This window comes from Scomber japonicus, chromosome 4 (assembly GCF_027409825.1).
Source record: "Scomber japonicus isolate fScoJap1 chromosome 4, fScoJap1.pri, whole genome shotgun sequence".
NCBI classification, from domain to species: domain Eukaryota; kingdom Metazoa; phylum Chordata; class Actinopteri; order Scombriformes; family Scombridae; genus Scomber; species Scomber japonicus.
Window position 1 is genome coordinate 8,594,491 of NC_070581.1, and position 15,202 is coordinate 8,609,692.

The 15,202-nt window shown below is 40.6% G+C and overlaps 1 protein-coding gene across 2 annotated transcripts in view; it reads right to left on the bottom strand.

The window, feature by feature from the left end:
* Positions 1 to 15,202, bottom strand: part of hdac7a (histone deacetylase 7a) — a 55,392-nt gene that overhangs the window by 36,064 nt on the left and 4,126 nt on the right. The window contains exons 1-2 of one of the 2 annotated variants that reach the window (XM_053318249.1): positions 5,277 to 5,573; positions 4,080 to 4,148 (exon numbers count right to left, since the gene is read on the bottom strand). Coding sequence is in view for 1 of the 2 variants with exons in the window: in XM_053318247.1 (XP_053174222.1) it covers positions 4,080 to 4,148 (69 nt within the window). In the remaining variant the exon portion in view is untranslated. Of the gene's footprint in view, positions 1 to 4,079; positions 4,149 to 5,276; positions 5,574 to 15,202 lie in introns of those variants that run through there. The other variant, XM_053318247.1, reaches the window with a different exon arrangement.

Here is a 15,202-nt window from a genome sequence, read left to right on the forward strand (position 1 = left end):
AGAGATCGAAAGATTGTGTGCACACTAAATCTGATGAAGAAATCCAGTCTGTATACAAACTACCCCCAACTTCTCCCCCCTTTTGTTCTCCATCTACACAAACACACACACACACACAGACTCACATTAAATAAACATGCATTGTGTCTCTCTCTCTCCCTCTCCTTCAACACTGAGTTGTTGAAATTAGCCTGAAGCTGTAAATTTCACTGCAGACCATTCGTCACACACATACACACTCACAGTCAGATGTAAAGTCAGGAGTCCGTCCAGATGAGAGGAGATCCTATTACACCTATGCTAACAACAGGCTATCTGATCTGAGGTCAGTGTCGGTCACCGAGGTGATGTGGAGTGAATGTGAGCCGTCCGTTACTTTCTGCTGCGCTTCAGGTCAAACAAATACAAATACTGTGAGGAGTCTGGTTTGATTAGGGTTAGACTAATACACTGGCTTTTTAATCAGATATCTGATATCATACATTCTTATCATGATCGTTTAAAATACAACTTTACAAGAGTTGAATATTTTAAATCAGGATTTCAATTGTTTACAGATGTTAAACATAATCTTTTCATTAAGGTGTCAAATAACTAATGAGGTCAGCATGTCTTAAAGAGCTACCGCTTCAAGCTTCATTTTAAAAGAATGAAAATGATCAAATACCTGATACTAATGGAAATGTCTGTATCAATATTCACCAGCGTATTTCCTGAGCTCATGCTGTCGTCCTAATTAAAAGTAAACCTGCTATATGATGGAAGTAAAAGATAAAGTGTGAGTGGCTCAACAATGCTGTTTTAAATCCAAATATCCTGGTCTGGAGCAGTAGGTGGGACTGAGGTGAATATTGAAGTCTCTACAACCCTAAATGCCAAATGCCACAGGAATAAATCCTTCAAAAAATAATTCAGTCAACTTCAGTCAATTTCGACAGGATTAAGTGTGTCTACGTGTATGTGAGACAGATGTCCTGATGGGGGGATACAGACTGCGGCTGGAGGCCAATAACAGACCGGTTACCCAGCTGACCACAGCGAGCGGCCTTTAGCTCAAAGGTTAACACAACACGGATTGATTGGACACACTAATAAATGCTGAGGACGATATTACCTCAGACCATACCTCACATACACTTAGACACCGTCTCCTGGTCCATTTTTGCACCAAAACACTGTAAATAAGTGCAGAAATATAAGAAAACACACACACACATACTCGCACAATTAACTGACATAAAAAGGCAGAACACTGCACACACACACACACACACATAATGCTTTGCAGCCCCTTAGAGAGTATTATATAACATTACCCCTGACATATCCAGTGATTTTACGCACCTAGAGGCAGCACAATCGAGCCATTTGTTCAGCAGGTCAAAAATAGCCGCCTCCTTCACTGCCGTCTACTATTACTACCATTACTAGCACGACTACTGCTGCCGCTTGTGTCTGCACCGGCTTTAAGGGCCTCACACAATGACCATAATATATCAGCAGCAGTTAATAGGGCTGCACAAAAATAAGTCAATCCATTTTTTTGTGGGGGGTAGGTAAGGGAGGGGGGGCAGCTGCGGGGATTTGATGACTTTAAACTGTTATGGAACAAAAGCGCTACACACAAACTCGACATTCAAGACCGAGCTGAATTTAGTGTTGAATAACTAAATGTCTTATCATTCCAGTACGTTGCTTGGTGATATATTACCTCTGCACATTATGAAGGCTTGATTAAATGTTAAAGTGAGGTCGGATTACTCGACGTATAAAAGAAGTGAGGAAGAGGAAGGAAAGAGAATATTAAACCGGAGTTAAGGCTTAACATGAGCTCTGTGGAATAAAGCTTTGTCACTCATTGACTCCCTCTAATTCCTGCATTCTGATGTTATCAAAGAGAAAACCTTTTCCCATACACTAACATATGTACTGACGTGAGGGAAAGTAGGGAAGTACCTAAAGATTTTGGTTTTAAACATATCAAAATCTGGTATATTTTGGTGTATATTTACTTCCATTTAGCAACAGAAACAAGGAGCAAAGCGCTGATCAGCTGACCTCAGTGGTTGGAAAGCAAGACTGGGAAGAGGAAATGTGATCTCCACTGCAGCTTTTACAATCAGGCCTGTTGTTATCTGTCCATGAAGGTTCCTCCTAACCCTGTTCGATGGACCAGGTAGGAAAAAAGAGACATAAACATTTTAAAGTCTTATATTTCTTTGATACAACTCAGTTTGTTTGTGGATATTATAGGATTGACCTCGCTGGTTTGTGTGTAGCTCTCTCAAGAGATTCTTTTGCAGACGTGAGTAGTCATAGTAATAAAAAAATATGAACAAATGGCGTGCGATGTGTGTGCATTGTCCTGGCACAAAGACTTTTGTTTAACAATCCTGTGTTGTTAAAAGCACTGTTTGAGCTCAAGAGGCTTTTAAAATGGTAGTTTCGCATGTTATGCACACCTGGCTCTGACTGATGCCATCTAACAACTGACCAGTCTCCAACTTGAGAGACACCTGGCATCAGGGCATCATGCTGGACAGTGAAAACTGTTTGATGTGAGTTCATATACTGTGTGTGTGCGTGTGTGCGTGTATGCGTGTAAGGAAAAAGAGATTAGACCGTAAGACAAAGAAGAGAGAGCCAGTGTCAGTTGCCCTGCATGGACAACACATATGTAACCAGACCCTGCAGTGATGGCCATGACCTCACCGGGTTTTTCCACAGACGCACACACACAGGCAAATTTACACACACACACACACACACACACGCAGGGCACATAGTGGGTCCTTGGTTAGCATACAGTCAGTGGAGCCTGGCACAGAAAGAGCCGACTTCCATTCAGAGAGTCATGCATTGTAATCCTACACAGTGTGAACACACAGGCATGCCTTACAGCGGAGAATGCTAATCTAAACTAAAAGGCAGGACACAAAGAAACGGCCGGGTGACTCGTTTCTGATGGGTGGAGCAGTGGATCAAATACATTTTGATCTCAGGTTGAAGGAGAAACCTGAGCGTTTCCCATGTGAGTCAGCACTAACCGAGCTGACCTGAGCTGTTTTTTTCTAAAAAATTTGCTTACATAATGAAGGGAAGCAGAATGGAGAGAAAGCTGCCATGGAGATATCAAGCAGTTTGCTGTTGTGCATGAAAATTGATGGTTATTGTGAAGAAAGGGAGTCTTAACATGCCAATTATAGTCTCATATTCAGTTGAAAGTCAGGTGAGATAAGCGTATATGGTTTAGATCAGGTACACATCCTGTATCGTACTAGTAGTCCATTTCATGATCTAACCACAACCACGTTCAGAAAGAAAAACTGGTTTCAACTGAAAAATTCCAGGTGTTTGTTTCATTTATGTCGAGACTTCTTTAAGAATAAGCGTCAGTATTTTCAAATAAGCAAATCAATCCATTGCTAAGGTGAAATGATGCAATCATATAAGTGAAAGAATTTAACAGGAAGTGAAGTTAATCCCACCACTGTACAGTGGCACCGCAGACATTTGCTGCAAGGCTATATTTTGCAGAGTTACAATCAGCCAAAGCCAACAAAACCCTGAAAGTCTCACATGTTAAATTTAACTTTCACATACCTCTGTTGGACTTTTTGACACATAATAAAATACACTTCAGCATGACCTGCAGCAAACCAGATTTCAAACCCACACATGAGAAAAAAAAAAAAAAAACATACAGCGGACCGACTATGTCTTTCCAACTAGGCCAACACCTGTTCTGTACTTTACAGCAGTTCTCTGAGAATCAGAACAGCTTAGATCATTCTGCACGGTGGAAAAACTGCTGTCACCACGAGGAGTGCGAGGAGTGCGAGGGCCTGTGTGTAATGTGCGTGTGTACGCTGTAAGAAAGAAAAAAGAAATGCTGTAAAGTGGACAAGACGTAGTCCTGGTAGTCCTGAGGGGGTTTACTGTAGGCTGGCAGCATTTTTCCACATAAATGTTTCAGCGCTGACAGCTGTGGCCCAACTTTAACAGGTTCAAGTAAGATATTACCAAACCACAACTACTTATTAAGTTACAGTTGTGCTTCAGGAGGTTAAAAATCCTACCTGCCACTGTATGGTATGTGCTGTCCTGTCTGTCTGTCTTTATGATGTCCCCTGAGGTGCTGATGCCATCTGTGGAGACAAACACAGAATACGGTGAAATGCAGCTCACATACACAGAATTATACAATTTAAATGGCAATCGTGTCAGCTTTGAGTTCAAACCTGGCTCAGAAAGTACATTCCTGTCATTTAAAGTCAAATGAAACACTTCCTTTCCTAATGTAAAAATAACAAACAATTCCGATGTCAGACTACTGTCAGCTGTCCCACAGAAGTTGTTGCAGTTCCCACCGGCAGCCAACAGAGGCAGATAAAAGTCAGAGATGACTTAATGCTTCTTATTAGCTGACTTAGCCACCTGACGGGTGCGGCTGGGCACCCACCAGGTGCTCTTTGTGATGTCTCATATTTGACCCACATCTGGACCGAAAAACCACCAAATGTGTGCTGGCTGTGTGGTTAGTAGAAAGAAAACGGTCACACGCACACACACTCAAATGAGACAGATAACTAGAAGTAGAAAAGTAGTTTCTCTCTCTCTCAGTGTGTGTGTCTCTCTCTCTGTGTGTGTGTGTGTGTGTGTGTGTGTGTGTGTGTCAGATCTGTTGCTGCTGAACTCTTGATGCTGGCCAACATCTGTTGAGCAGCAAAACGAGCAAATGAGGATTGGGGTCACACATAATGGCTTATAAAGCAGATAATATTTAAATAACATTTCAGATAAGAAAAGTAAGTAGGTAAATGTGTATGGCTTCAAACTGCTTCAACAAAACTCTCTTCATGAAGAAAGCTAAAAAAAAAGTTAATATTCTACTTTATAACACTTCGTAATAGGAATTTCTTTAGAAACAAAGCACATCTAGGCTATAAGAAACAAAGAGTTAAAGTGATTTTGTGGTTTATATCACTTTAAAAACGCCCAAATATACAAAAAAGGACAAAATATAGACTTTACAGTACTAGTCTTTTTGCTAAGCTCATTAGAGGAGTTGTTTTCTTTTTTTCTTTTTTCTTTTTTGACGTACTTAATTAAACAGAGCAAACACCTGCGCAGCTCAGCCGTCAATATACACAATGCGCTCTGAGGTAACGCAACACTACAACAAGAAACAACTACACAATAAACAAGTAAAGGCTATTTAAACAACTCCCAGCTGTTCCCGCATCAGCCCCTTGTCACCACCAGTGTCTTCCTACCTTACAAGACAGACAACCCGTCAACATTTAAAACAGCCTCTTCAAACAGTCGGGAGTCCACACACTTGAAGATAATCCAGTTTAATATCGAGCAAGACAAGTCCGCGTGCATCCGAGAAACTAGCTTAAAAAAAACAAAAAACAAAAAACAACAAAAGCCTTGACGGGAGGTGATGGTGTAGGAACCGCTGGTGTTGTCAGCAGACAGTTCAGAAGAGGAGGAGGAGGAAAAAGAAAAAGAGAGAAAAGAGAGCGAGCAAGTAGGAGAGAGAGAGAGAGAAAGTCCGGCCCCTGAAGTCCTGCCCCCACCCCTCTGCTCTCCTGCTGACAGAAATAGCAAGCAAGGCGGGCCCCACCAAAAATAGCCTCGACTTCACACGGACCCTTCAGGACTATTGTTTTCTCCAACTGACAGACTCTCATTGGGTGTACAACAGCCAATCCGTGCTTGGCTCCTTTATAAAAACTTGTACAACAGTCTTAACTTTGTTTCTAAAGTGTGAAGTTGAAATAATGGCTTCTACACTGTGGCTCCATCTGCTGTCAAAACCTGCACTGTTATAGCACCTAGTAGAGTGATGTGGTTATAGGGGGCTTGACACCTTCCAAGGGGCTCTTGAGAGGGTCTCCCCCCCCCCCCGAAAAAAAAATTCTTTAATTTTCACTTTTCATACCAGTCAGTGGTAGGGTTTCAACTTCCCTTTTTTTGTGTGTTTTTGCACTTGGCTCTGGTGTTTTACATTAACTGACGTGAATTTTCAAATGTAAAAAAAAAAAAAAAAAAAAAAATTAAAAAGAATCTATTTCAGGTTTCACCCAGCATGTTTTTTTTATCATTGTGAAATAGCATTTAGACCAACATGTGACACTCCAACATGAAGCACGTGTCAAGTCTGCTGTATGCTTAAAATGTCTATTCAGAAGTTTTCCCACTAACTCGACGAGTAAGTGGGTTGGGGGGGGGGGGGGGGGGGGGGGGGCAAGATGTTGTTGTCTGTCTGTAATGTAGGTGGGGACAAAAAAAAATGTAGTCAATGTCTAATGAAACCTTTATACAAATGATTATGTTGGTGTGGATGCATGTAGGGACTGGTAAGCTACAGTTTCTGCAGAAAACCACATCTGCAAAAGATACAAACATCTTTTCAGGGGGGAAAAACTCTTTTCAATCAAATTTTGTTTCCTTTTTAACTTACCTTTCCTGCCAGTCACACAACTGCTCTAAATGTAACATGTTAGCAAATATCACAAAACAATCACTTAACAGAATTATAGAAAGAATTTACAACAGAATGATTAATTTTTAACATCCTTTTAAACGTATAAACTACCATATGTTCCATTTCATAACAGTCATTAGATTTGAACAACTGGTCTCACTTTGGCATAAATTCTGAGAAAGGACCGACGGGTCTCATGAACATTGTTTTCACATCCTCAGCAACAGTAGAAGAAAGTCTGTTGAAAGGGCCCACATGAAGGGAAATATTTGGAATAGTTTCTGTTGGTCTAATAACAATGTCATATATTGTTGGGCTGACTGTACAAATAGCTTTACTCACTAGTGTACTTTTCATCCTCTGAATGACCTAAACTATGCCCCAAATGACTTGTAATCCACCCATGCTCATGTGTTGTGGGATTAAAAGTTAAATCAGTAAAGAATCAAAGCTAATTCAAATGAGTTCTGACACAAAACAGACACATTTAATACTGAATTTAACGCATTGTACTTAAACACATACCCATAAAAGTGAAAGTTTTAAAGACATACAGAATGACTGAGTGTGGTCATAGACAATCATTTAATAGGAAGCTGTGAGGTAATATGGTTAAGAAGATTTGCAAACAGTTACAGTAAAAACAGGGATGTGTTGAAAGGTAAAGCAGCCTTCTCCTCCTTTATATGTAGCCGTAATACTTAATAAGGTTGAGTCATAGTACACATCACAGTTGGCACGGTTTAAAAGTGTCTTTAATTGAATCCCTTTTGATTATTGGTTATATTGGTGTACTTTGTGATAGTTGGAGATAATATAAGTTTGCGTGCTGCTTTTTAAAGTCGGTTTATTCTCTACAGTTTTCTGACAATGCAGTTACAAATCTTTACTGGCTTTTGTTAGACCACCAGTGCAGGGCACCCCGGGCCCATATAAGAGGAAGTAGAGCATCCTGTCAATGCGAGCTATAGTGTAGAAGTACACACACACACACACACACACATAAAGTACATACGTTACTGTGGTAGCTTACATGACGCATGGCTACTTTCTTGTCAGTTTTTTTGGTCCAGGGTTTTCCTAGAACCGAAAGGCTGTTTTTGCAGCCGCTCACACTTGAGTCACGTACATTACTAAAGCCTCACACACATACACTGAAGTGTGGTCAGCATGATTAAAGTCCTCTGTCCGTTCTCTGTTTATTTATACATTTTAATTGCTCCAGTAAAATAAATCTGTAAAATCAATATACTGTTACCCCTGCATTTAAACACAGAGTGTATACATGTTATCCTAAAATGAAATGTTCTTCAATAGAAACAAATTAACAGCCAATGTATGAAGGAAAAAAAGAAGCCTATATGTAGCATCAGTGGAGCATATTGTATTGTTTGTTTTGTCTTTAGTTACTTTTTTCTCAGTTTGTTCTCATTATTTGTTCCTTATAATACCTGCATCATACACTTGTTAATTCTTCAGGCAGAAATTGACATTTATTATGAGTTTCAGCACTTCTCAGTGTTTTCCCCGCTTTTAACCGTTCTTTTGTTTCCACAAAGCACAAGCGTGTGCGTGCGTGTGTGTGTTTTATCCTTTTTTCCGATCTCAGCGTCAGCCAGGTCAACAACTGATGTTTCAGACCAATATTGAAACCAAGAAGCGTGCATCTGTCTACCTCTGGTGGTGCTGCATCGTCCGCTCGCGCACCCTCGGGTGCCTCTTTGAACGGGGGGAACCCAACACCGTTCCCAGAAACCCTTTGTGTGGGTGTATAGAGCGACATAACTGTGTGTGTGTATGTGTGTGTGTGTGTGTGTGTGTGTGTGTGTGTGTGTGTGTGTGTGTGTGTGTGCGTTTGAGTTTTCTGTATGTGTGTGTTCGGTGTGTTTGTGATTGCTTCAAGTGTCTATGCACGTTGACTTTAAGTGTGTATGTAAGCACATATGTGCATGTGTGTGAGTGTCTATGTGCATGTGTGTATGTGGTTAGTCCATTCAATTACACAATCTACCATACAGTCTGAATCACATCCGGTTTCAAGCTGAAAATAACAAAACCACAGGGTGACAGAAAAGCAGCACAGCAGGCAACCGCCCACAGGGAGAGAGGAATACACACATGCACACACACACACACACACACTGATGCGCACACACACACACACACACACACACACATATATGCATACATACACACACATACACATGGTCCAGCACTGGTCACTTGTACTGGCACTGGTATTTTCCAGAAACATCTATCTAAAGAGCACTTTCCTTTACAGAACTGGTGCCTAATTGAGTGTTTTATCCTCTCATTACTGAGACTTTAAACACAAAAATGCTCTTCAAAAGATTGTAAAAGCCTCCACATGATGAATGTAACTGTATGAAGTAACTGCAAAATGGTTTTATCCTAAAAAAGTGGTTAGCCCAAATACAGTATGTGGCCAATAATGGCTTTTTATGAAGAATCTAACACTGACCAGCCTTGTTGTCCTCTGCAAATACCAACAGAAATCACTGCTAATTCAACACGGTCAAGTCAACACAGTTTCAGTGTAAAATGAGTGCTATCGTTATCAGTTTTTTAGACACATGATCAGTCAAACGTTAGATGTAAATTATACAGAAACGACACCGTTAAAAACAGTCAGTCTGACGTATGTAGCTTTTTGTCAGTACTATTTGGGGCAGGATGTGGTCAACTGTGTGCTAGTTGCCTCCCACCTGCAAAGATGTGCTCCTGCTAGGCTACAATAAAAGCGTTTGACACAATAAGTGATCTTTCAAAAACAAAAAACTGTACGCTATACTCAACTGAGATCCTCACAGGATGACAGTTAAACAAATAGGTGAGGGCTGTCAGAACGCCCAGGGTGGGAGTCGAGAAATTAATGGTTCGTAGCTGGGGATCAAACCTCATCATCTGTACAGAGCCAGGAGGAAAACTGTCAAGTGCCAAAAGCTGTACGCGTGACACAAATGTACACATGCATTCCTAGTGTCGACTTGAGATCATTAAATAAGAAAACAAGAAATCCAACCATTGTTCCTCTTTTCTGTTCCCTTAAATAAAAAAGTCTCTATTATAGTAAACTGCACATCATATTAAAGCAGCTGGCTTAAATTAATTTGATTTACAATCCGTGTCTGTTGTTTTAATCATCCTCAGTGACGCAGTATCTCTTTGTCTGACATAATGAGGTAATAAAAACAGGAATTTGAACACAATTCTGGAAATCTAAAGGAAATTTACTGTCAAATAAAATTTAATTATGCGCATTTAACTTAATTTATGACGCATTCAATGACAAGGCCAGATACATACGCACTCAAACCGTATCACCCACTTCATTAAGAGAGTTGCCTGGCTGCCTGGATATGAGTGTGTGTTGGGTCCTTTGGTTGAGTGCTGAGCTTTTTCTGTGAACATTTGTGTGTCTGATATTTTATCTGCCATGTGTCGACAGTCTGTAGTTGTTAAAAAACACAGCACATGCTTGTATAAACATGAATGAGCCTGTTTTACGCAACAGGGAAGGGTATGACCCTTATTTCCACTAATTATGAAACACAGTGGTCTCAGTAAGCTGTTTTAACAGAGTTAAAGTACAAGCAGCCGCTATCTGTTAAATAGCATTAGCAGGGATAGAGGATTTAGAGAAGAAGAAATTATGGAAGGGGAAGGATTAGAAAGGGGAGCCAAAAGTCAGAAAGTGAGTGAGAGAAGGTGAACGGGGAGATAGAATCTGTAAGAAAAGGAAAGAAGATAGGAGAGAGAGAGAGAGAGAGAGAGAGAGGGGGGGAGAGAGGGAGAGAGAGAGAGAGAGAGAGAGAGAGAGAGAGAGAGAGAGAGAGAGGCCGAGAGCACTGTAATAATGTTTGGCCTTGGTCTGCCAGCGGGGTCCTTCCCCTTAAGAAGCCAACAGGAATGTAAGGAATGCTGCATGAGAAGAAAAAGGAAGGAGCGGAGAAGAGGGGGAGAAACAGAAGAGGACGATGGGAAAGAAAGAAAAGCCGAAGAAGAAGAGGAGGAGGGAGGAGGAGGAGGAGGAGGAGGAGGAAGAGGGAGGAAAGCGGGGAATCCAGAGCGAGATGAAGATAGAAAGAAGGAGACGGGAAGATGAAGGCAGAGAGAAATATGAGGAGGGGTGGAGGGAGGGGGGAGGGGGGAGGGGGGGTGCATGGAGGAAAAGACTTATTATCTTTAGTGGGCTGAGTAAACACAAGAACAAAGACGATGAAAATAATAAGGCTGGAAAATATTTGGGAGGAAAAACTTGAGCTGTATTTGTGTGTTTTTTTTTATTTTTGTGCATGCGGATATTCCTATGCACGCTACCATGTGTTTGTGTGTGTTTACATACTTCATGTGTGTGTGTGGAGAGAAAGAGAGAGAAAAGAGAGAGAGAGAGAGAAGGAGAGTATCAAGGGTGTGGTCAGTTAGGGTTTCTAAATGCAGCTGACTTTTCTTCTGAGTTTCAGTGCCAGTAACTTCAACTTCACACCTGCAGTATTCTACAGAAAATATTCACTTTCCGTGTGTGTGTGTGTGTGTGACGGCTCCTTTGGCGAGAGTCTGATTCAGTCTTGTGGCAGTCAGTTGATAATCATGAGATACAGACAGACAGAGACTTTGCACATCAGTACGTACACACTCAAATCGTGTGTGACGCTCGGGCTTCATGGAAGATAACCGTGAAGGCTAGAAGAAGGCTATTTAAAGCAGTCAATTACACATTTAGCCTCCACACACTCAACTCACTTTAAAGAAAGTTACAGTACTGACCTACAAAGCTAAGAGCAGAATTTGAATTTTTCAGCATGTGTTTTAATGTCAAACTTTAAAAAAAAATTATTATGAATGTATAAATTATATTTGGTTTGGTAATGTCTGGGCTAGAGATTGCCATAACTGAAATCTACTTTTAACAGCCATAACAGTCAGCGTCAAGGCGTTAAAACACCTCATAGACGGGAACTGCACAGTCAGTTGTTACTTTTCTGTGGCTTTGTCACATTGAGCGGTCCCCTCCACATAAAAGTAGTCATATTATCCATTGTTTAACACAAAGACATTGATCATGACGGCTTTGATCTACATTTAAATGGCATATTTAAGATAAGACGCTACTTGATCAGTCCCACGTTGGGGAAATTTACAAAACATAATTCTGATAAAATAATCCGCCTAGAAATAAAAAGAAAAGGTTGTTTATTAGCCAGCATGAAAACTTGAAAAGATATAATATTTTATTTTACAATATTTAGTTTTTCCAGTTCCAAGTGTGTTGTTAGGTCTTTTTTTTTTTTTTTTTTTTTTTTAAATCTTGATCAGGTTTTGATCAGTTTTAGCATTTTAAATTGAAGCTCTGACCCAACATCTGTCATGAAAGTGGCTTACGTCAAATAAATACATACATCCCACTCGTATATCAGCACAGACAATACATGGAAACACAAGTAAGACACGGTCATACATTCCCCAACAGAAAGCACACAAGAAACACTAGTATGTTTGAAATGTTTCCATGGTGTGTATATATGAGTGTATGTGTGTGTGTGTGTGTGTGTGTGTGTGAGAGAGAGAGAGAGAGCGTACTGGTGACATGTGTAGTCCACAGGAACACAATGGACTGCTGACAGACGCTTTCCACAACAGAGCAACGGTGTCATATGTGCACTCATCACTAACCAGGAAGCTATGAGACTTTTATTCAGTGGCAAGTAGAACAACTGATTGTTCAATTCAATTTCACAAGCAATATTACAAATTCCAATATTCTGCATAGAGTAAATAACAGAAATGAAACTGAATAGGTTTAAAAAAGGAAGTCCCCCCCACACCCCCCCCCCCCCCCCACACACACCCCCCTCCACTGGCAGAAAACAGTGTTGACAGTATTTGATTGTGAGGAGATCTCGGGGAATCTTCCTATAAGTACAGAAACACTGCAGCAAACACGGAGGTCTTAAATTGAAATGATTGAGAGTCTCAGGATAGGAAGATGGTCATTTCCGGATGAGTTACAGCCTCTTCTGGACGTTTGATCTGGTTAAATTGAAAGTGAACTGAGGTCAAAGGATGTTTGGAGTTATGGCGAGTTGTTCAAAACACGGCAAGAAACCATAGCAACCACAGGAAAATCCCAGGGATATCGACGACGTGCGCGCACACACACACACAGACACAAACACACACACACACACACACACACATGCATACATACAAGCCCTCACAATGCACAGTCAAATCAAATCAAATCAAAACTCAGCCTTTTAACACCCACCATTCTGAACAACAACAAGCTAAGATGCGTGTGTGTGTGTGTAGGAAACACCCAGACAGGCCAAAAATAGCTCTACACTCATTCTCCATCTCTCGCTTTCAATCCCTTGCTCATTCTTTCTCTCTCTCTCTCTCTCTCTTTCTCTCTTTTTCTCTGTTTCTCTCTGTCTATCACTTGTGTCACTATAAACCATCGGTAGGGAAAAAGAAGTTAATGTTCCCATACGGAAAATATCACCCACTTGAATGTGAGAATATGAGACTGAGTATATGAGTGTATGAAGAGAGTTGTGAATATTTTTGGCTTAATTGTTGCACAAGGGGGGAAAAACATAAAAAAAAGGGTTCTAAAAAGGAAGAAAAACATTAAGCGGGTTGATATTTAGTCGGACGCGTCGAGCCGATGAGAAAGGTCTCGAGAATGTTGTTAAAATGGTGAAAAAAAACCGAAGCAAAGCTGGTATTTAAAAAGCACTTTTTCTTCTCTCTCGTGTTTAAAAGAAGCTAATTTAAGAGGAAATGAAATAATTGGTAACATGCTCAGCCTAAATTCCCCCTGCATCTTTTTCACTATTTTTTTTTTTTTTTTTTTTTTTTAAGACGCAGGCACACCTACATATATTTTGCTTCGGTACGAACCGTGGTGGCAAATTTGTTCGGGGGTTTGTTTTGCTTAAAAATACCCGATTACAAGTGAAGCAGCTACTTCTAAACAAAAAGTCACATTGACTCACAAGCTAGTGTGTTTACTGGACAGTTTTAGTAACCTGTCATCCTGCAAGGTTGGAGATTTTCAAACAAATGTAATTGCAGTCTTTGTAAAATATACAAAGCGTGTGGGAGTGAATGTGTTCCTCTGTGCGTCTGCTAGAGGAGATCCTTCTGATTTATTATAACTTTGGCCTTATGTGCTTGGTTTTGTGCTATCATTTCTTTTGGTTACAATAACAACGTGCTCGCTAGAGTAATCGTAGAGATCTGTGAATGCGTCAAAGTCACCACAACAAACTCTGAAGGGGAAAGAAACGTGTTCCTAGGCCACCAGATGAGTTGTTAAGTTCTTATGGAGAATAAGAATGATGACCAAAACTATGAAATTAGACCCTAAAGCTTGTTAATAAGCCTGAATTATTCTTCTACTGTATGTTTGGGCCAACGGTGGCAACACAAGCTTATTCAAATCATGATGTGTCTTATGTTTCTGGTGTTCATTTTCTATTTGTTTTCATTTTTTTTTTTTTTTTTTATACTTGACAGATCACAGCACAGTTTTCTTAGAAGAGCCTCACAATTAAGGGGAAAGGTAAAGGAAATGCTTCAGTTTGACGCAAAGCTCTATCTGCTCTATTTGTTCTCCTACACATAAACAAGCTGTACAGCAGATTGTCTTTTTGTATGCGCCTGCGTGTGTGTGTGTGTGTGTGTGTGTGTGTGTGTGTGTGTGTGTGTGTGTGTGTGTGTGTGTGTGTGTGTGTGTGTTTCTCCTCTGCAGTAAGGGTCAGGGGTCAGGAAGGAGCTGGCTTGCCCAAAGACACTTCAGCAGTAGTGAAGGAAACAAGTTTGGGCAATTCTATCATCCAAACCTGAACAGTATGTGAACAGTATTTGATGCCATATCTGTATTATTCTTATTGTAGTGTTTAATATCTCACACAAAGGATACTTTCTTCTTTTTTTTTTTTCAATCGTTTTGAAACCCACAGCTGGATGACATTGTTATTCCAGGGTCCATCATGCTGATATTAACCTTAAGCTTGAGTATAATTCAAATAGTAGGGGGAACATTTCATAATTTACACACACTGTCTGTCTGACTAAGATAAGATTACAGTAAGAACAACTTTATTGTCCCAGCAGGGAAATTTATCTTGGCTGGTAAAGCCATTGCAGCGAGCGCATTAAAACAGCAACAAACAGCAGCACAGGGCAGGATGGAAACACTGCACAGCTATCATCACACACTATAAAACACTTCACACGCTCGCTCTGTCGGATAAAAGACACATCGGGCGTGCATATCTGCTATCTGTCTCTGTCACCGATGATTGATGAAAGCTTCTCAGCTGGGAACTTTGTGTTTTCTCTGGTGTTTTCAGTGAAAGGTTACACCTCTCTTCTCCGCAGCGCCCTCGGTGAGAATTTAAGAGGCAGAATGAGAGAGAGAAAGAGAGAGACAGATGGGTTTTCCTCGCAGGATATCCTGTTCTAAGTAGAGCTGCTGGGCCCACAGTGACCTCCTCACCCCTCTTGACCTCTGACCCGCTCATAGTTTAACTTACATCTCTAACGTTTCCTAATCGCCCCCAAATCTTTTCATTCTTTCTCAATTTTGCATCGGCCTCTTTGCTATAACTCCTCCATCATACTTAATAGGTGTCACTTTTTATATTTTCTCTCCTTCCTTTTTTCTCTTAATTG